The 20,417-nt window shown below is 41.7% G+C and overlaps 2 protein-coding genes across 3 annotated transcripts in view; one reads left to right on the top strand and one right to left on the bottom strand.

The window, feature by feature from the left end:
• colec12 (collectin sub-family member 12) overlaps positions 1-12,928 on the bottom strand; it is a 30,188-nt gene extending 17,260 nt beyond the window's left edge. The window contains exons 1-2 of the mRNA XM_056391086.1: positions 12,422-12,928; positions 9,128-9,178 (exon numbers count right to left, since the gene is read on the bottom strand). Of these exons, the coding sequence (XP_056247061.1) occupies positions 9,128-9,178; positions 12,422-12,428 (58 nt within the window). The 5' untranslated portion in view covers positions 12,429-12,928. The remainder of the gene's footprint in view (positions 1-9,127; positions 9,179-12,421) is intronic.
• A 2,282-nt stretch (positions 12,929-15,210) lies between these two features.
• Positions 15,211-20,405, top strand: clul1 (clusterin-like 1 (retinal)). Of its 2 annotated transcripts, XM_056391647.1 has the most exons (9): positions 15,211-15,412; positions 16,743-16,892; positions 17,219-17,367; positions 17,455-17,625; positions 18,013-18,451; positions 18,635-18,757; positions 18,860-19,074; positions 19,794-19,972; positions 20,156-20,405. In XM_056391647.1, the coding sequence occupies exons 2-9, from the start codon at positions 16,790-16,792 to the stop codon at positions 20,169-20,171; spliced, it is 1,395 nt and encodes a 464-aa protein (XP_056247622.1). In that variant the 5' UTR covers positions 15,211-15,412; positions 16,743-16,789; the 3' UTR covers positions 20,172-20,405. The 2 variants fall into 2 exon arrangements, with proteins under 2 accessions (XP_056247622.1, XP_056247623.1); XM_056391648.1 differs by lacking the exon at positions 20,156-20,405 and having other exon boundaries at positions 19,794-19,976.
• Positions 20,406-20,417: the final 12 nt, after the last annotated feature.

The following is a 20,417-nucleotide window of genomic DNA, read 5'->3' on the forward strand; positions in this document are numbered from 1 at the left end:
AAACAAATTAATACATAAATAAATAATAACTCCTTTATAGGGTTAAACCACTCAAAATCCACTGCAATCTTGCCAATCACCACCTGCTTATAACTACCGTTAACATTCAAAGATTTCTCTTCAGTTTATATAACTGTTAAGTCCATGAAGTACCTGTGCTTATGGACAAATCCAAGTTTTATGGAGGTTGTGAACTTGTAAACAATGAAAAATGGTATATCCGTTGACATAACTCTACAAACTGGGAAAAATGGTATCCTTCAGAGGAACAGAGCACAGTGTTGAGGGAAAAGTTTATGGTGCATTTCTTCTTAGCTGAGCAGGCACAAATAGCCTAATTGGTAGAGAAAACAGTTTGATGGCCAATTAAAAAAAGGAGATTCGGGTCCAATGAAGCAGTGAACATGTTAAGTTAATTAGAGCTGGTTTTGTCATCACATCTGTGCTGGGTTAGAGGAAGACAGACCATGTATGACAAATGGTTCATATATCGTAATCCCAAGAGACAGACTTTTAAGCACACAAGTGTGCCTCATAAACAGAGCTGGGCCACTGTATTGGTGATACTTAGTGAGGCAGGATTAGATATCAAAAAAGTCTTTGGGTTCCAGTCAGCAGTTTCCATTAAAGACTGAAATTGTCCTGGTCTGATAGTGCATGGTGTCATTAGGAGAGGAGGAGTCACATCTGCTGGGGCAAGTTTCAGGGCAAGAAATAAAAACTACTGACTACTGTGAGCCAGCAAGCAGAGGTGGTGTTGGCACACAGGAATTAATGTTATTATTATCGTTATTATTATTATTATTATTATTGTACTGAGAATTAATATTCCCAGGAAAGGCTGTAAAATACAACTCAAATAGCACCTGCATGTACAATATTAAAAAGGAATGTTTTTAAAGCAGGAGCATGTAAGTCCACTTATACACACACACTTAGCACTTGTTAACCTATGATAATGTGCTTCAGCTCCACAATTAAACTTCTCTCATCATCACTTGTCACTTCAAACAAACACAAATTCCTGCTATAAAGCCCAGTGCTCTAAAAATCAGCCCAAACCAACCATACCTTGGAGAACAATTTAATGTTTTCTTGTGTTGAGAAGGGACCACACTAAACATAAAGATGCCATGGCTCCCCTAAACATGGTCTAGGATATTCAGTCCACCCTGATAATTTATTACCACACAAGTGAATGCAAACAATGGTCCGACATTGCTGTAAAATCATACAGCTCTTGCTCTTAAGGGGCTAAGAAAGAAAATGGTAAATCAAGATCGAGAAAAAGTTACACATTCATTTCCAAGCAGTTCTTACTCCTATGCACTTTCGACTAATTCAGTGTGTATGGCATTTTGCATTGCGTTGCATTTTCAGCCCATGTGCATCTGGAACAGAATATCTCCAACTAAAAAGCACATTTACAATAAAAAAGTGCTCAGTTAAAACAGACATTTCTCGATTACCACCGTTCACATGCAGAAATTTAGAAAAACATGGAAGCCATAAACTAAAGTTTATTGGCCCGAGTGGAGAACAAGAGACCCCCTGGTTCCTCCTACTCATGTTCCACTGTTGTTGGGATTTTGGAATGAGGTCATTCAACTAAAACAGGACCATGTGACCCTCAGAGAGACGAAGAAGAGGGGGTTGGTCAGTGATCCTCACTTTCACCATGTCAGTCACGCCACATGAGCATCTATTGTCTCGGCTTTGACTTGTGACTTGTTCGAATGCACAATGCATGTTCTTCTGCCCTGACTGTGTGTGTAGGTGCCCAGCTATGCAGCAAGCTAAACCCACTCTCAGTAAAGGCTGACTTCGACCGTTGGCCTGTGAGGTTTGTTCTAAAAGCAATAGTGAAATTCGAAAAAACAAAATGCTGGACAACAAATTCAGCTGATTAAAATCAGAAAACACAAGATACCATAAACACAACTTAACCATTACTGAAGTGGCAGAATTAAACTAAACACATTTACACAGGCAGTGGAAGCAGAGGTGTTTGTGTTGTGCTTTACAGTATTATACACAGGTTTTTCAAGTGAGGCGCCACCGGTGCAACGCCAGCTTCCATGTACAACCTGGAGCTGTAAAATTATTTCTGTCTGTCATGCCAGGAAGAAACAATGTATCACCAATGAAAGATCAACATTAAGGAGAGAAAAACTAAATGAACATATCGACAGTCACAAAACAGCAGTAATACAAAGAGAGCGCTGGTCAATGGTGCAGTCTGCCAACAATGACATGGCACAAGCCGCGGCCACTTCAATGACAAAACCCACCTCAGATATAAAACAGTTTCTGGCACTGGTTGAAATCATTTACAGGGTTAGGCAAAGTGTACAAGAGGGTATAGTAAAGTGAGAACTGACAGGATGTTGTGTTCTTGGAACGAGACCTCCATGAAGCAATGAGCTGCATCTCTGAGCTCATTATTTCTCAAGAACCCATTTTTGTCCAACTAATGTTCCTGTTACCAGGAAAAATGTGCAGCACTATGTGAAATGTGGATTATGTAAGTGTGTTCTATCAAACAGTTCTTAACAAATCTTCAACCATATTATTCTGGAGAATTTTATTCATAATGGCTCCCACATTGAAACTAACTAGGACATCTAAATATCAACAGGCTTGGCTCTTTCTAATCTGAACCTCACCACAACAACACGAACCCAAAGTCGGATTTTGTCATGCGGGTTTTAGAATATTTCATTCCACACTCTTGTGAGCCCCAAACCGCTGCTCGGGTGCCGAGTTTAACGCTGGAGTCAGCTCCACAGACCATCTGTGCAGTGGGGTTTTTGTGTGGTCACGCCTGCCGGGTGGCCCGCCGTGGAAGCACTTAAGATACTGAATCAACAACAATCATCACCCAGCCCGATGTTCATCAGCCTGAGTCTGGCTGAGTCTGTGCTTCACTCCATCCCATCACCGCACGGCACTTTCAAGCCTCATCACCCAGTCGAGCCAATAAAACCACACAGTGTGGATTCGACCAGCCGTCCAGCCCAGTCTGGCTCTGTTACTGGGGAGAGATGCTGACCACAGAGAAGATGGTATCTAACCGCCTGCTCAGACCATTGTAGTTTCATTTCACTGTGGTCCGTGTTGAAACTAACAGAAGTTATATAATGTATTATTAAACAAACTTTATATCAATAAATACCATATTCAAATGACAAAAAAAGCATATTTCACTTATTTCTGATGTTATCTATGAATCAACTCCGAGATTTCAGTGCTACGCAGGAAAATGAAGGAAACTGAACAATACTCAGGTATTGAATAACAAGCTTGGTTTAAGACCTTTGAATTGCTGCCTCCACATCTGATTTTGCAGTCAGTCAGATAGGTCTGTTGTCGCGCTCACTGACAGCTATTTCCTCTGTTGGAACAACTAAGGAAATCAGAATCTTAAGAATAAGGGATGCCGGAGACAAGGCCGCAAAGATGGCAACAAGCTACGATGTGATTGACAGTGAATCAGAGAACAGAAACAGTATCTTTTAAATCTACATATTTCTATTTACATGGCAAATGTTGCTACTTCCGTGTCAACTGAAATGTCACAATGTCAAACTGAAGAATGAAGTGATAAAAAAAAGGGCAATTCAGTCAGAGTATTAGTTTAACAGTGTCCCCATTACTGTTGTTAATCCACAGACCGACAGTGGTGACAGTAGGTAACAATTAAAACATCTGGCACACCAGAAAGTCTCACAGTGTCAGAGCAAACACTCCTGCATGCTGTTTGTCATTTGTGAACACATTTATCTGGAAAGACAAGATGCTGATGTATTTCAACAGTGATTCTTTAATGCTTTAAGCTCAACAAATGAAATTCCATTCACCGCCATTGGATTGGATTCATGTCAGAAATCTATAGAAATCTCAAAACTACATACATGACTCGATATTTAAAGAGGTAAGAGACAAAGTCTTTTTTGTGCAAAGTGGGTGAACCAACATTGACCTGCTGCAGCAAACTACTGAACACTGTGCAGTTAATCCTGCAAACATAAAGTATGTTCACACAGACCGAGTGTTTCTTTTGCAGCAGATGTACAGATGTGAATACACAAACACATGTCTGACTTGAAACGGTCACTGAAACACTTGAGAGCTGACTGAATGGAAAAACTTTACACGGCTGTCTTCTTTGCACAACATGCAGACATTTTTCAATACCTCCAAAAATACTACTAATAATGATAAAGTACTAAAGCATAAACAAGAAAAACACTTTTTGGAGCCAACGTAATCAGAGCCAGAGTGGCCGACGCTCCACAGCCAGGTCTGAAGGTTTGATCGAAGAGAAGCACTGTGACTCACAGCAGAACAAAGAAAAATACACATTTTTCATTCTAGTTTTCTGCTGTTTTTCAAAGAGAGGAAGCAGCAAGGTTGATGTTGGCCGTCTCTTGAGCCAAAAGTCATCCATTATATGTAATACTGATGCAGCAGAGCCATATGCAGAACTTCTTCATGCAGCCTGTCGGAGGCCGCTGACAGAAAATGGAATCAGACACATCCAATACTGTGTGTGTTCTTTTTGTGACTGAGCCAAAACCTGCTGCGAACAGAGGACTCAACAAACATTCATTATGTGAGAGAAGACGGCCTATCAGATGACAGTTGGTTGCAGCCGCGTCGTTAGCGTTGCCCAATGCTATCCCCTTGGGACACTTAGTGAGGAGTGGCGTGAAGGAGTTTGATGAGGTGGTTAGGCCTATTTCGGTCAAAACATCGATGGTTATATATAAAAACCACTTACTGACAGAAGCTCCTCTGCAACTCTAAAGCTGTCGCGCTTCATATCTAATCCGTTTACATTGACATATTGAGTTAATAGGAGCTAAATCTATAGTAACTGTGGTGCAATGTCTTTACTGTGTGTGTTTAATATTCCCCTGCTCGCCAGATACGATGGAAGTCAAGGCAGCTGGAGCACATTTTGATCTTCAAGCTTGATAACAAATGGAGCCTTGAAGTAGTTAAAGCAGGCTCAGAAGTCTCTTTATACTCACATGTTCTATATGCTGTCCAATCATACACAACCACATACACTCTCACTATCTGCATACACAGATATGCAGTGCGTTCATGCTGCTCCTAGCACACGTAACTCCGTGTAACGTCCCATCTGCTCTGTCTCCTGTATAAAACTGAGGGATACTGGGCTAAAAAACAGCTCTGCTCTTTGACAACTAAGGATCTAATAAAAGACTGAAAAACAAAACTGAAATACTGTTCCCCAGTCATTATTGTATTTTATTTTAATTTTATGATCAGTCTCATGTTCTGCTGATGTGAACACATTCCTCCACTGATGCTGCCCCAGACTTCTTTTGTTATCACTGTCTGGATTTGAGTCATTATCAACAGCATTAAGTCAAAACTTAGACAAAAAACTGCTCTTCAGTGCAGGGACGCCTGTCTGTCCCACCACTAACGCTCTGAGCAGAAATCCTCCTGGCCCCTGCTGGGATACAGTGATTTGTGCGTCTTCTGGGATGCATTCCCGCCTGTCTGTCCATTGGTCAATCCAGGATTGACCCACCATCCCTCTGACCAGTCATAGACGTCCCCTTTAAACCTCGCAGGTCTGGAATAAGATCAACAACCAGTCATCTCAGCGGTGTTCTGTGTTGTTTTATCTGTCTTTGTCTCCCCTTTTGTTGCCCCTGTTAACTTTGTAATCCCTCAAAGTTTTCTCCCTCTCTCCTCCTACAACTCACTCCGCTCTTTATTGAAAACACGAGCGAGTAATCTTTCATTAGGACAACAGAACACGCACTGCATGCATGCGCAGCCTGGAGGGGGTTGTAAGTAAGAGGCAGGCATTCTGAAAACATTCTTTTCTGGTAATAAAGTCCCCGTAAATTAAAACCACTTGCTGTTTTGCTCCTAAAATAAGTCGGGCAAGGAATGCGACTCCTCAGCTGAAAATAAAACTGTTGACAAATGTTTCTCCCTGGAATCAGACAAAAAATAAAATCAGTTTAATAGAAGCAGCAATGAGGAACACTATGATAAAGAAAACAGTTGTGAACTAGAAATAAATAATGAAATGTTTGTAAAGTCATCTCCACTTGAGGCTTTTCTCTTTTTCCATCCCCCTCTTCCCTCTCTCTCCTTGGCACATTGCTGACACAGCACAGCCCAGTCATGGACCCTGAAGGCCTACAATGCCTGCTCCCTCTCCACCTCTCGCTCTCTCTCTGAGTATATAGGCTTGCACTGAATAAACTTCCACTATGGACACAGGAAGCGGCTCAGCAACTTCTCAGGTTTGGACCCACTCTCAGTGGGATAATAGACCTCTTGTGGAAAGCAGATGTCAAAGTGACTCATGAACCTAATTTCTCTCCACAGACAAAGACATGTGAGAAGTAGGACAACATACCTCTCAGGCAGTACACAAGTATGCGTCGCAGAGAAACTAAATCAGCAGTTTGACATCTTGTAAAGCATGCTCGCTTTTTTTCTAATGGTGAGATGAGAAGATCAATACCAGAATCAATATCACAATCAATACCTGAGTATCTCTGCTTCCAGTCTTTATGCGAATGTGTGTTTGTCAAACTATTTCTTTGAAAGGAAAAACCTGAATAAATTAGTGGAGAAGCAACAAAAGCAGATGCCTCCATACATCTGGATGGGTGTCCACCGATGAGTATGACAGTGATATGATATACATATACATATATTATGGCACACAGTCACCTGATCTCAACCCAACTAAACACCTATGGAAGACTGTTAAGACAGTGCTCATCACAACCATCATCTAAACACCAAATGAGGAATTTTCATTAACAAGAATCCTCCAGTTCACTTCAAAAGAATCTATAACAAGCAGCCTTTTAACCTGTCACTAATCGCTTGTCATTACTTTTACATGATGTTGTTCTGCTGGAAAGAACTTTGGTTAAAATCTTTGGAAAATCAAGGCAGGTAACCCCATCCCTTCATGTAGACCATTACCAGAAAATCCAAGTATTATAAAGGAATACTCCGGTATCAAATACTCTCTTTTCACACCTGCAGTTGGAGGACAGCAAATATAATGGATGCCAATGGCAACCCAGATCCTTGGCAGAATGAGCACAGAAAAGTCTTCAACCACTCCCACAGCACAAACCACTTCTCCACAGTTATTCCACACTCTCACAATCAGTGGTGGAGATGTGAATTTTGCTGCAGGGGAAGCTAAAGAAATTTCTGTGCACATTTTGAAATGTTTTGACATGTTTCAAACCCACAGGTTGTGAGTATTTGATACTAACAGAATTGATTTTCGGTGCTCTATTGTGTATGTAAACCTTCTCTGTTCTGGTACAGCTGCTTAGTAGCCAGATGTTGAGCGGGTTTTTTTAGTATAATCAATATATGTTTTTTTCTGGATTCAACTTTTACAAAGCATGATGAATCAACACGCACACATTTAGGTGATAGGCAGTAAGACGTGCACATGCGTAAACTGATCGTGATGACATACAATGTGGACTCCCACTGCACCCTTTACACTTCCTGACATATGGCCGCTGAGTGCTGAGATGACACACATACTCTAAAACACCTCTTAAACCAGAGGGACCGCCGTGACCATTTCAACCCAGAGTGTTGAAACTTGATCTTTTTTCTTTGACAGAAGCAGAAGAAAGTTATCAGGAGACACTAATTCATCACAGTGAAGTTATGGTTCTTCACAGCGATGCTCACAAAGAGAGAAATGTGAGCAGCAGTTAATGGTGTCCACGCAGTCTAGGGGACAAGGTATTCATATAAATAAATGACATTTGTTGCTGCATGTGAATGAGACAGATACAGAGGGTAAAACATGGCCTTTCAGAAGTTACAAAACTTGTTATTCAACCTTCAGCAGATCAAGCGTAATCCGCTTTAATGTAAAGTATGCTGCTGCAGTGAGCTCTGCAGGCCTATAGTTTTATAATTAACACTTATGAAATGACCAAGTGCCAGGTCACCTGGGTGCACACAGGAGCCATACAGGGCATCAAATTTGATGACTGACTGATGGCTGCAGTGTTTTTAACAACCACCCTGACTTAACACTGTAGGTTCTAACCTCCAAAGACAAAGAACCAAATCTGACTATTACAATATCAAATGATTTAGAAGTTAGAAGCATTTTTATATCATAAAGCTCCGGTAGGATAAAAGAACTGAAACTGTAACAACGGATTCAGTCACAACTGAGTCAAAATCAGCTGATCTGAGTCAAACTTAAGTGTTATTGAGCTATAATATGCAAAATAAGCCTAGACTTGGCGAGTATCAAAAGTTGGTACTGAATACTAGATTAACACTTGTTTTAATTTTGACTCTAGAAAAAGTAAGAAAACCAGAGACCATTCAACAGCCTGATAAGTTAAGATAAAGTGTCACAGTTTGTTTGAATCACTAGACCTTTGAGACCAAATACAACTCAGGCAAGTAGATTTTGCATATTTTGCTATTTTGCTTGGTGGAAATGACTGTGGTTTGAGCCAGGAGATCTGCTTAAACTCAAGGAATGTGTTAATGTAACAGTTCTGAATTTCCTTGACTCAGCTGAGGAGTTACCAACATCTGGCCTGATGGGTATTGCCTGATGCAGGGGTGAGACTATGAACCTGTCTGGAACCTGTCTGTGCTGCTGTGGTTCTTACAATTTCTGGGAACCTGATATACTCAGGATATTAGAAGAAAAGGAAATGAGCAGAGCCATTTGGAGACTAATTTTATTTGGTTTCAGACCAAGTTATCTTGTGTAGTTTTGTGCCAAGAGAAAAAAAAAGTACACTGAGATGCTGATAAGGTTGCAAAGTCAGCCGACTGGTCAGGAACACCCAGGATGCTGTGGTTTTTTCTTTCCACTGTACCCCACCGCTGTTATAACAAAAATAAAAATGGAGGCAGCAGCCAAAACTAAGTTTGTTTCTGGGAAATGAGGTGTGGCCTCCTCTTAACCTTGGGGATTATTGTATTTGGGTTACAGCCAAGGAAAATACTGTATTTAAGAAAATGTTCTTTATACAATAATTTGGATAGATGTGTCAAGGGATATGAACCAGTGAGGTTCTTGGAAGTCAAGAAGTCCCTCAATACTTACCAAACCTCTTATAACCAAAGGACTGCACCTCCTCTTCATCAGCAAAGTCGTCTAGAGGGAAAACAAGGAAATAAATGAATTAATTGTGAATTAAAGATATAATCAACTACAAAATTAAGTTAAAGAGTAAAAAGAGACTGGGAAATTGACTCATATTATTACATAAGTATCTGAGCATCTAAATAATCTAAATAATTTCTAAAAGAAATCTGAAGTCAAGGTCCATTTACAAGTTTTTTTCCAAAGCTCTCATCAGCAGATAGTTTGCTCAGTTTTCTGCAAATTCAGAAAATCTTATCCTATGATGAAGACTGTGGCATGCTGTTGAAAGCTCCTGTAAAAAGCTGTTTCTGTTTCTAAGATCAAGAATGAACTTTCACAATCCAGCCCAAACCTACTGGTTGTATGGTTTCAGAAGTATCAATTGTTCTTACATGGTCACAATAAAACAACATTTGTTTCATCCCTGTGTTACTGAAGCTATTCTTTGTGCAGTGGTTAATATTAAACAAACAAAAGAAACAACCCCCCCCCCCAGTCTCACTTAGTTTAGCTCAGCTCTTTTTCTTTGACTTTGTGGGATTAGTCCCATCTCCCATGGCCTGACGGGCCCTGAGTCTTGTCTCCTTTCAAGCAGCCTTTATGTCTGTGGGAAAGTACTTTGCCAACTTCAAAGCCTTTTTCTGCATCATCATCCACGGCCAGTACAAATAAAGAAACGCTACATGTCCCAAAGATCTCCAGAGAAAGAAAATCTCATCTTATCTATAATGCTAAAAAGCTGTGAGGTGTGGCAGTGTGACAGCAATGGCTGCCCATCAGAGAAGTACAGAAGAAGTTCTTCTAGCTGAGACAGTGTATTACAGACAGTTGATGGCTGCTGGGACAATGTCTTTTTAGCAGTGTTTTGCTTATCTCTCTGTCTGGGAACTTTCAGAAAATATTGTTCCTGGAGCTTAAAACTGTAATAAACATCAGTGAGTCAGCAGACAGTACATCAGCAGACATCTCATGACAGAAGATGAGTCAAGAGGTGACAAGAACAAGCTTTAAAAAAACAACAAAAATAAAAACAAAAACCGAAGCCACATTTGACTTCAGGAATGTGTCTTTCCCAATACCCCCAATACCCTGCTTCCCGTTGGTTTGTCCAGGATACATGATTGTGACTCATTACAACAGTAATGTGACTGTAAGTATGTTTGGCTTTTCAAGAGCCATTCAGGGAAATGGACTTCATCACATTTTACCCAAAGGGCTGAAAACTGAGTGGCTCTGAAAACAGATATGTGAGTCAAACTCAGGGTAATTTGGATTTTGGGATGAGCCTTGTTGTTTGGGGCCATGATACTTAAGAGGGATTGCTAAATGTCACAGGAATAGATCCAAGGAAGCGCTGATTTGCAGGTCAAAAGATATTTTAGCATCTTGGTTAAAACTGGGTTTGTTTTTAGACATTTAGGTTACACGTAGTTCTTGATTAAGGACTATACTTCAACATACAGTTAGTCTTCAAGTCACACTGATATCTAGTCATTGAGCCCCTTCAAAAAGCTTTCCTTTTGTAATGTAACCAGCTTTGACCTAGCCATATTTTGAGCTGCAAATCGCCAAAGAAGTGCTCCCTGTGATTGACTGATTAGCAAAATACATTAGTATCTTCATGAAATTCACCACAGACTATTGTGCTTTCCTGCATCCTGTAAGGTGTTAGTGTTGGTCCTTGTTGTGGCTCTTTTTCCATAATCAAAATCAAACAAACAACATGAGAAAGCCACTGAAGCACCACATGAATGATAGGCAAAAGAAACCTGCTGTCCATAGAGAGGGAGCTTCAAATCTCATGGCCTTCATTAGTGGGTGAGCAAAGTCCATCCACTGATAAAGGTTTAAAGTTCCAGAAAATACAAGTAAGTGGACCTTGAGATGAGGTTTATTTTTGTCAAGCTACTATTTCCAGGATCAACAATGAACCTTAAAGCTCAACAGCTTTTACATGTGGTTTATCTGTACAAATAACAAAGAAACCATCGCCTCATTGCCTGCCCCTCTTGCTCTTATAAAGAAAACACAATAGACACTCGCAGGTGCGGACTGCTCCTACCTGCCCTCCACCAGGTAAACAAACCCAAAGTGTCTAAAGTGCTGCCATAATCTTATTAAACTCAACAAAGAATTGAAGAGGGAAACACTTTCTAAATAAAGCAGATCAATAAAATAAATAAATCAGATACTCCATAAATCAAAACAAACAAGCTCCTACAGTCCTCTATAAATAGCATCTCCTGCATCAAGACTCTATGTACAGCTCCAATGAAGTAAATCGCGAACATAATAGTGCTCTGTTAAGTCCCATTGCCTCTCACTGTAATTACAGTAGCAACAGGAAGTGGGCCATGCCACCTAAAACACAAGTTTAGTGTGAGAGCAGAAGATTAGTGTTCTAAGATGAGCCACAAGGTGGCAGAAGTCATGTAGTGTTTATTCTGTGGAACTAGGGACCAGAGTGTTGTTGATCCTTCAAGTGAGAGCTTTGACTGTGGGTGAGAATGACACGCACAATGTAAATCCAGCGACGTCCAAAACATCGGGTCACCGCATGAGAATCAAATCTGGGCAACCGCACAAGCCCAATAAAAGCCTTTATTTTAAATCATGAGCCGTGACCACCATTACTCATGCACTTTTTGTTCTGTTGTGTTTCATCACAGCGGGCTGAAAAGCAGCAAGTCAGTGGATTTAGGGGTCCGGGACGCGTGCGCGCATCTGAGTGCGCACGGAGTTACACCACAATAAAGCTGTTCATGTAGGCAGCGGCATTAAAGTCTGACTCATTGTTTCCTTCAGAACTTTTGATTCCTTTAAGCCAAAACAAATGTGTCTAACAGCACAAAATAAAGACGAAATCAATTTCAACACAGGAATACTTTCATATTCTATTACTAATACAATATAAGTGCCTAAGACTAAGTTGGTGGAGTTGCCCTCCTGTTTTGGCTCTGCTCAGAATAGTCCTCTGAGTGTAGGTTAGTGTTTGATGTGCAGGAGCGGCCAGATGCAAAACAATCCCAAACACAGTCCCTTAATTGAAACCAGATGTCAGACGCGAGTTGTAGCCCACGCATTCCTCACGTCCCAGAGAGAGAGAGAGAGAAAGAGCGCAGGAAGGTGACAAAGAAAGAGCGAGAGGAAAAGTTGTACGAGCAGAAAATAGATCAAATTGTCACCATGCAGTGACACTGTCGAACGCGTTTCACATACTTTCTGCCTTTTAATGCCTCTAAATGAGCCTACCTTTCATTGTGGTTTACCAGACTCTACCGTTGTGAAACTGTTGTTTGAAGTCACATCCACAGCATCGCAATGGCATTTGCCCAAAATCTCCCGTTGAGCGCCACAGCAGCACAGCAACTTGGATCTGCGAGTATCCCTCTATCCTCTGTTGTAGAGTAATAATAATAATTAAAAAAAAAAGTTTCAAAGCCCCATCCGCCGCTCTCACGGCTGGAGACGACCTCCTTCAGCGCAGGTAACGTCAATGCTGCGTCTCAGATGCTGCAGCAGAGGGAGGAATGAACTTTGTTCAAAGCGGGGAATGCAAGTAGGAGTTACAAAGTCAAGGAGAAAAGAAGCGCTCTTCTTATTGATGTGGCAGTTTGGAGAGATGCTGAGGTGAGGGTGTATCCTAGCCCAGCTCCGCAGTGTGACGGGACCCGCGGCAGTGACCGGACAAACTCAAAAAAAAAAAAAGTGAAGGAATCCTAACGTGAGAGGAAGTGGTGCACCCGTAGGGCTGCTCCGAGAAACCACGTGTTCCACATCTGAGCACACCGTCTGCACCCCTGGTTTTCCCAGTGTGTGTGTGTGTGTGCGTGTGCACGTGTGTGTGCGTAATTATTGCACAGAATAACACTGAATGAACACCAGTTACAGCTGTGTCGCATCACACTGTTTAGACTTGTCTAGTATGGCACTGAACAGCAAACCAGCAGTTCAGAGGCTTCTCTATCAACAGGTTCCAGCTACTTGTACAACATGGGAGTTTGTGGATGTCAAAATAAAAGCAGTCATGTGTTGTGTTTTGCAATTAGATTTTCTTTCACTAAAATCAAAACCGTTTCATTGATGCAGAATTAATTGTGACTGAATGCCAACAGTAGTGCCTATAAAGTTAAATTTTGTTCCCTCCTTTGCAGATTTAATTTTTATTTTGAAAGTTAACGAAAGAGGAAATCATAGATGTGCCCACAGAAGACACTTACACAAAGTCCCAAGTTCATTTATTTTTAACATCTGCTGTAAGCGACCCATGCAGTTCACTGAGAGGCAACCTACCCATCATGCAATTCACAAATTGTCTCTCTAATAAGCCTTACTCATTTTAATTGGTGCTTCAATTTCTCACAGTTGTTGCAAGCTCATTATTGTATTTTAGACTGAGGCCATATGTGCTACAGATTCCCTCTTGAGCTTTTTTTGTTGTTGTTGTTGAATGAGCAACAATAACACATTATACACACCACTCCTGCTCCCTCAAACAAAACTCAACACAGCTCTCAGAGCAGCGTTTAACTGCTCCATCCATTACATCTCACTCCTCTGAAGCAGTTTATCCCTTGCACCTGTGTATCTCTTCAGACCAGGACTCTTTGATCAGCACCACAAAACTTAACACAAGACCACATCATGAGCTGGTTACATGGTACTGCCTTAGAAAGCCATTTAAAACTCAACATGGAGAGATGGTTGACCATCTGATAATGTGGAAAAAAAATAAGACATCATTTCAGCCTGTGTAGAGTATTTCTGCGACTTACATTTCGAGTGCTTGCATGCGCCGTAGCCTCAAACCTTTTTATTGTCAACTGTTTTACGTTTAGGAAACCATGGGAGAACACGGGGAGAAAGTTTCTCCCTGCAGTGTTATAGGAACCAGGTGCTGAAGGTGTCAGCGAGGATGCAGACCAGGCTGAAGCACTGGCTGGTTTTGATTATTATCCACTGAGGACCCTATTTTCTGGGTCACAGCATGCAAAGAGGGCACATTTTTGAGGGAGATGGGGCACCGGTGAGGAGATGGGGACAGAGGTACCCTTTCACCCCGGGTCCCTCACATTCCATCAGGTAGTGGAGACACTAAACAGCCTCCTGCTGAGAGGAATGTTTGCCCTTTACTAAAAATATCTAGATTCACATCTGGCTATAGAGTCTAAGAATAGCTGGTGGTAATCTTAATATGACAGACTGAAGTTACCCATCACTTGGTTTTACACATATGAATATGAATCAGTTGCATATTTGCTGTAGCTTTGTGTTGAAACGATGCCGCTCTGCAGCAGTAAGGGCTCTTGTGAGATCGGCACATGGCTCAGGCTCAGCAAAAACAATCTTCTCTGATCATGTCATCTCTTCTTATCTCCTCGTATAGGAGAGCTACTGCAAAATACATTGTAATAATCCCACATCCTGACAAAATCCACAAACATATCAAATACCAGAGACGATACGCTAAGTTCAAGTAGAGCTCAGTGTGATGTCACTGCTTCTGTGCATGATAGGGTTTAGCCTTGTGTGGGTGTGCATTAAGGATTTCCCACTGAGGGATATTTAGGTGGTGATGTCAGCGCACTCAGCACCCATCCCACCATGGCTTATAGACACATTCATTTAACACGGTGCTATATAACGAACAATTCCAAAACATGTTGCACATACACTTCTGTTTTACCAGGTTTAATCAATATTTTATTTTTCTTAAATAAATGATGTCTTTAAATTAATGTTTAATGTATGTGTATGTGTTTAAAATAATTTTTTGGTAGAAATAGTGACTGTTTTGCCACAAGAAAAACCCCTTCCTGCAGTTCATATAAAGGTCAATATGGTGCCATATCAATCCTCTTGTGTACAGTTGAACCTTTTTGTTTCTCAAACTAATGATTATGTGTCTGATCTCAACTGTGTCTCTGACAGATATTTGGCTTCTGGACAAGTCTTGAGTGACATACACCGTCACCCCTGTCACCACATGTCAAATTAATCCTTTTTTCCGAGGTGTGAAGAGTATTTCTTATATGACTAAGCAACCTCTTATGCAAACGCACACCTCTCTGGCAGCGCGTCAAATGCTGGATTAAGGGGCATCAACATCAAGTAAAGACAGTAATAGGATGAAGCTCGTGTGGAAAGAGCACAAATAGACCTGGTCAAGATAACTTCATGACTACTGTCCACACAGAGCTCTTTGTTTATTCCTGCCGGTGGAGACGCAGCTTCACTCTGCTGGTAAGTTTCTTTGTTGTCATGGTTACTTTGAGAGATTTTTTTTTTTTTTAAATATCTGTTACACCTTTGCTTTTCATATGTGTGTATTTGAATATTTCTTTACATGATGATGCACTTTTAATACACATTTGCCCCTCAGGAAATAACAGATAAATTAAAGTTGCAAATGATTTCTTAACATAGAAATCACATATTGTGTTTGCTTGCATCTTTACAATGATCAGTTTGATTTGTGTTATAATAACATCCATTAGAAGATTGTGGTTTTCTCAATTTGTGCTTAAACTTATCTCAAATTCATAATTTAGCATTTGTGTATAGGTTATATACATTAAGACAATAAGATTCAGCTTCTTCATTATTTTAGCACTGTTATTAATCCCAGCCTAAACGTGTTGTGAGCGGGATATAATAGAGCTGATTGTCTAAGCAACTTAAACCCATAACAAAATAAGTCAAATGAGTACATCCCCATTTACTGTAAATCCCTGCTGGATGCCAACTTGTGCAACCCTCTGTTGCTGAACTGGGGCATCGCCTCAGGTGGTAATTGGTTAACAAAATAGCAAAGTAAATAAAATTGATTTCAGGATCTTCTCAAGGTTTCATGTGTGCGAGTTTTAGTGAGCTGATGGCGCAGAAACCTCCCGACGCAGCAGAGGGCCCAGACATAAACACAGCTTGCCAAGTTTTGAAGCTGAGGTGGAGCCTGTGATGTATCTTATTAGATGCCTCACACCCTACTGCTCAACTATTAATACTTAAAGAGAAAAAAAACAAGGGTAAAATTGTCCTCATTAAACATAGTGAATAAAAGAGCACACAGAAGCAGGGAAGTGAGACGTCTTTCACAGTATTTGTGGAATTCAAATCATGCAGTGTGGACAGTTGAAGTGTTAAAAACAAAAACATAACAACAACATTCAAGACTACAACTTTGTCACTATTTGAGTAAAAGTAATCTGTAGGTAAATGCTGGAATCTGTTGATCATATAGTTTTTCTGTCACTCTGGGTTTACTCCGCGCGCACTATTAAAGGTTTGCTGGAACACATCTTTGTTAAACCAACTAAAAATCAACTGTCCCCGGTCCAAGGTATTTCTGACATCAGATCAGATGTGTAGCACCACCAAGTGGCAGACCTACTTATGACCACGTACAGTATTGTTGATGTTTAATCATCCTTAAGCTCAAATCCTATTATCTTTCTGGATCAGATTAGACAGCACCTGTTGTTTTAGTTTCTTAATGCGAACATGAGTTCATGTATGTGTACATGTGCGTGTATGCAGACACACGACCTTTGTTGCGCTTGTCGTGTCATTTCAGACCAAATTTCTCTTTGCTCCCATCAAACACTGAGACTGAGCTCAACAATGAAGCTCCTGCTCAGTCTGGTGGTTCTGGTGGTGACACTGGGCGTCCTCAATTCTGCTCCTGAGGACCAACCCAAAGACATCTCAGAGGACACCTTGGAACGTGAGTTGGCACAGAAGAATCCAAATTTGTCTTGATCTTAGTTCCCTTGCAATCAATACCAACACAGAGCAAACAGCAGACACTGCAGTAGACACTACAGTAAGCACAGTGTCATATAATAGTTTGTTTAAAAGCTGTGTTATTGAACTAGGTTTAGATGTTTCTTTATTTTGTTCAGTGCCATAAAATCACACTGAAATCATTTATGAATTTGTTGTTGAGTCTACAACTTTTGCTGCATTTCCTTTGCCTGTGAAAACTGTGGTTATGTAAGAGTTTATAAAGAAAACATCTCACCCTGGTTGTCCTCTCCGTTTCTCTCCCAGGGTTGTCTGTGGATGGTGAGAAACTCGTGGATGAGGAGGTGAGGAGAGCTCTGTATGGGGTGAAGGAGATGAGGGAGGTGATGTGGAGGAACGAGCAGAAACACGAGCACCTCATGAAATCTCTGAGACACAGCAGTGACAAGAAGAGGGTAAGAGTGGCACTAACCTTTCCTTAAACAGACAGAAAGAAAAAACAAGGTGGAAAATACATGACATGTTCCTCCTTCTGCCACCAGGGGGCAGCCCAGCTGGCTAAGGAGGTGACAGAGAAGCTGGAGGAGGCAGAGGAGCAGTGTAAAGACTCCCTGCAGTCTGAGTGGGAGGCGTGCAGACCCTGCCTGGAGGATGCATGTAAAACTTTCTACACCTCCACGTGCCGCAGGGGATTTGCAACTTTCCACGCCAAGGTATGAAAACTGCAGTGGCAACCTCAGCCATTCTTACTCTGACCTCCAACCTCCTATAAGAGTGTTACTGAAGAGTTGAAAACTTACCTTGTTTGGAATCAAATCCCTTCCTTCAGTCTGAGCTACCCTCTCTCTGTTGACTGAGGTTTTTATTTCAGTCACATTTGACATTAACACACAGGAAAAGAAAGAAAAAGGAACAGCTGTCAGTGACTAAAATACATCTGGAAATAAGTGACAGGAGAAAAATTAATGACAGCACCTATCTAAATGTAAAACCACCAGATGTGCCACAGTGTGACCGCCTGGTAATTATCTTGCAACTCCCAGGTTAGGAGCCACACTCTTGGAAAACAGTAAAACAAACCCATCGCTTTCATATTGTAGGTGGAGAATTTCTTCCGCCGAGTGTCCAGGCGTTTTGGCCCCCGTGAACCTCGCATGGACACGGGGGACATCCTGGTGAACCAGGCCCCCGAAAACACAGATGCAGAGGTGGTCGGCATCGAGGACTCCTTCAACCGCCTGATCAGCAAGGTGGGCTCAGTGGTGAACCGCAGCGTCGCCCTGGTGTCCAGGATGAGCAGCAGGCTCGACAAAGTCCTCCAGAGAGCCTTCCTGAACGACACCAACGTCCTGATGGAGGAGAGCACCTCTGATCCCTACTACCCAGGACGGGACTCTGGCTTCCTGCAGGGCGTGGGCCTGGAGGATGTGCTGGACTCCTTCTTTGACTTTGGCAAGAGTGTGGTGGAGGAATTTGGAGCCGTGGTGACCCAGGTGTTTGATGACCTCCATGCTGCAGTGGAGGAAGAGAAGAAGAGAGGTAGAGGGGCACAAATATGTCAGAAAAATACTAAAATGACTGCTATCTTTTGCTATATGTGTGAATTTCAGTGGTTGATATGATTGGATGGAACAAAAAGCTGAAAATTCTTTAGTGTCAGTGGCACAGGTTTGAACATTTGTTATCTTGAAATTGCACCTAAACTTTTTCTCTGTGGTGTAGGGAGGGAAAGTTTCCCCCGTTTCCTGCAGAACCGCAAGTTGTGCAGAGACCTTCGCAAACAGACCTCAGAGTGCTGGCAGCTGCAGAGCCAGTGTGAGGTCTGCCAGGGAGCCCTGCTCACAGGTGAAGCACCACCACCACCCTCACCCTCACCCTCACCCTCCTGATCATTTCAGCTGATACCTTCACACATCTCACCTTACCCATCTTCTCCACTGTTTCCAGAGTGCCCCAGTGTCCGTGAGCTGCACGTGGAGCTGGATGAGGTCTCCCAGCTGATGGACGTGTCCAAGGAGCAGTACGACGAGATCCTGTCCATTGTCCAGCGGCACACTGATGAAACAGTCAGCTGGCTCAGTAACATGGCTGCTGAATTCAGCTGGGTGGCTCAGGCTGTGAGCAACAGCAGCGCTCCTGAAAATATCTTCCGCGTCACCATGGTGAGCAGGAGGAACGAAAGGACACAGTATCAGTGGTTATGACAAGTACAGAATGAACAGAATACTTATTTTCTTGAAGACACACACATCTAAATCATTTTTTATTGAGGTCTTAACACTGAAAAACTGTGATCACACTAGATTGACAGTGGCCTGGTAACGTCTGCGACGGCCTTCAGAGTCTGATTCCAATTGACCTAAATATAAAATGGTACATTCACAAACTGGACATCACTTAGCTAACCTTATATTTAACTAAGGCATACCTACTTCAAACTGAAGAGCAACGCTCAAGACAAAAACACAAATACACAAATCAAAACAACTTCCCTGCTTTGGCTCATATTAACATGCTGACAACTTAGGTTTAATGCTTACTGTACATTTTTTTTTTTTTTTTTTTTTTTTTTAAAGTATATTTTTTTGGGCTTTTATGCCTTTAATGGACAGCACAGTGGAGAGTGACAGGAAACAGGGAGGCAGAGAGAGGGGGAATGACATGCAGCGAAAGGCCGTCCGATGCGGGATTCGAACCGGGGCCAACTGCAGCGAGGACTGTAGCCTCTACACATGGGGCGCCTGCTTAAACCACTACGCTACACGACGCCCCCTTACTGTACATTTTAATGACTAATATAAATACTTAAAAAATACACAAACATAAGCCAGTCATACTGATGGGCTGGATAAAATCTGACAATACTTCCCCCGCTCTCCAGGTGGCACCAAAGAGCCACGATGAACAGAACGTGTCCGTCACTGACACCAAGGTGGAGGTGAACATCCTGAACTCTCCTCCACTCACCCTCTCTGTTCCCGGGGAGCTGGCCCTGCAGGACCCTGCCTTCATCCAGTATGTGGCCCAGGAGGCTCTGGACAAGTACAAGGAGATGATCAGGTGAGACGTTTAATCCACTGACTCCAAAGAACTCAATGTCAGTAAGAAAAGGTGTCACCGTCACTTTTGTCCTTCTACAGATTTTCTTTTTCTTTTTTAAAAGGCATGTTATCATGACATACTGAGCTTAAGGCAAAAGTGTGCTTGAAATTTCTGACATAAATACATTTTCTGTCTTTTCAGGTATGAGGATGAGTAAAAGTACAGTGCTACTGCTGTTGTGAGCTTTTACCAGCACGTTCTCTGTGAACAGAACTAGATTGTGTTCCTGTGTAGTAGGCATAATCTTGTTGAAATGTAAATACATTACAACTGAATGCTGCTATTTACTACTGTTTATTGAATGTAAAAAGAAGGCAAAGTACTTCTTACCTGTTCTCAAATGGTGTAAATAAAAATCAATACAACCCAAAGAAAGCGTGACTCCATTAAAAATGTCAAAATC

This window comes from Seriola aureovittata, chromosome 12 (genome assembly GCF_021018895.1).
Source record: "Seriola aureovittata isolate HTS-2021-v1 ecotype China chromosome 12, ASM2101889v1, whole genome shotgun sequence".
Classification (NCBI taxonomy): Eukaryota; Metazoa; Chordata; class Actinopteri; order Carangiformes; family Carangidae; genus Seriola; species Seriola aureovittata.

Bases quoted from the DNA above. Each gene is read 5' to 3' on its own strand.
- clul1 (XM_056391647.1), top strand. From the start codon at position 16,790: ATGAAGCTCCTGCTCAGTCTGGTGGTTCTGGTGGTGACACTGGGCGTC. The intron at 17,626-18,012 runs GTATGAAAACTG...TTCATATTGTAG, and splicing joins TTGCAACTTTCCACGCCAAG to GTGGAGAATTTCTTCCGCCG. The intron at 18,452-18,634 runs GTAGAGGGGCAC...TCTGTGGTGTAG, and splicing joins GGAGGAAGAGAAGAAGAGAG to GGAGGGAAAGTTTCCCCCGT.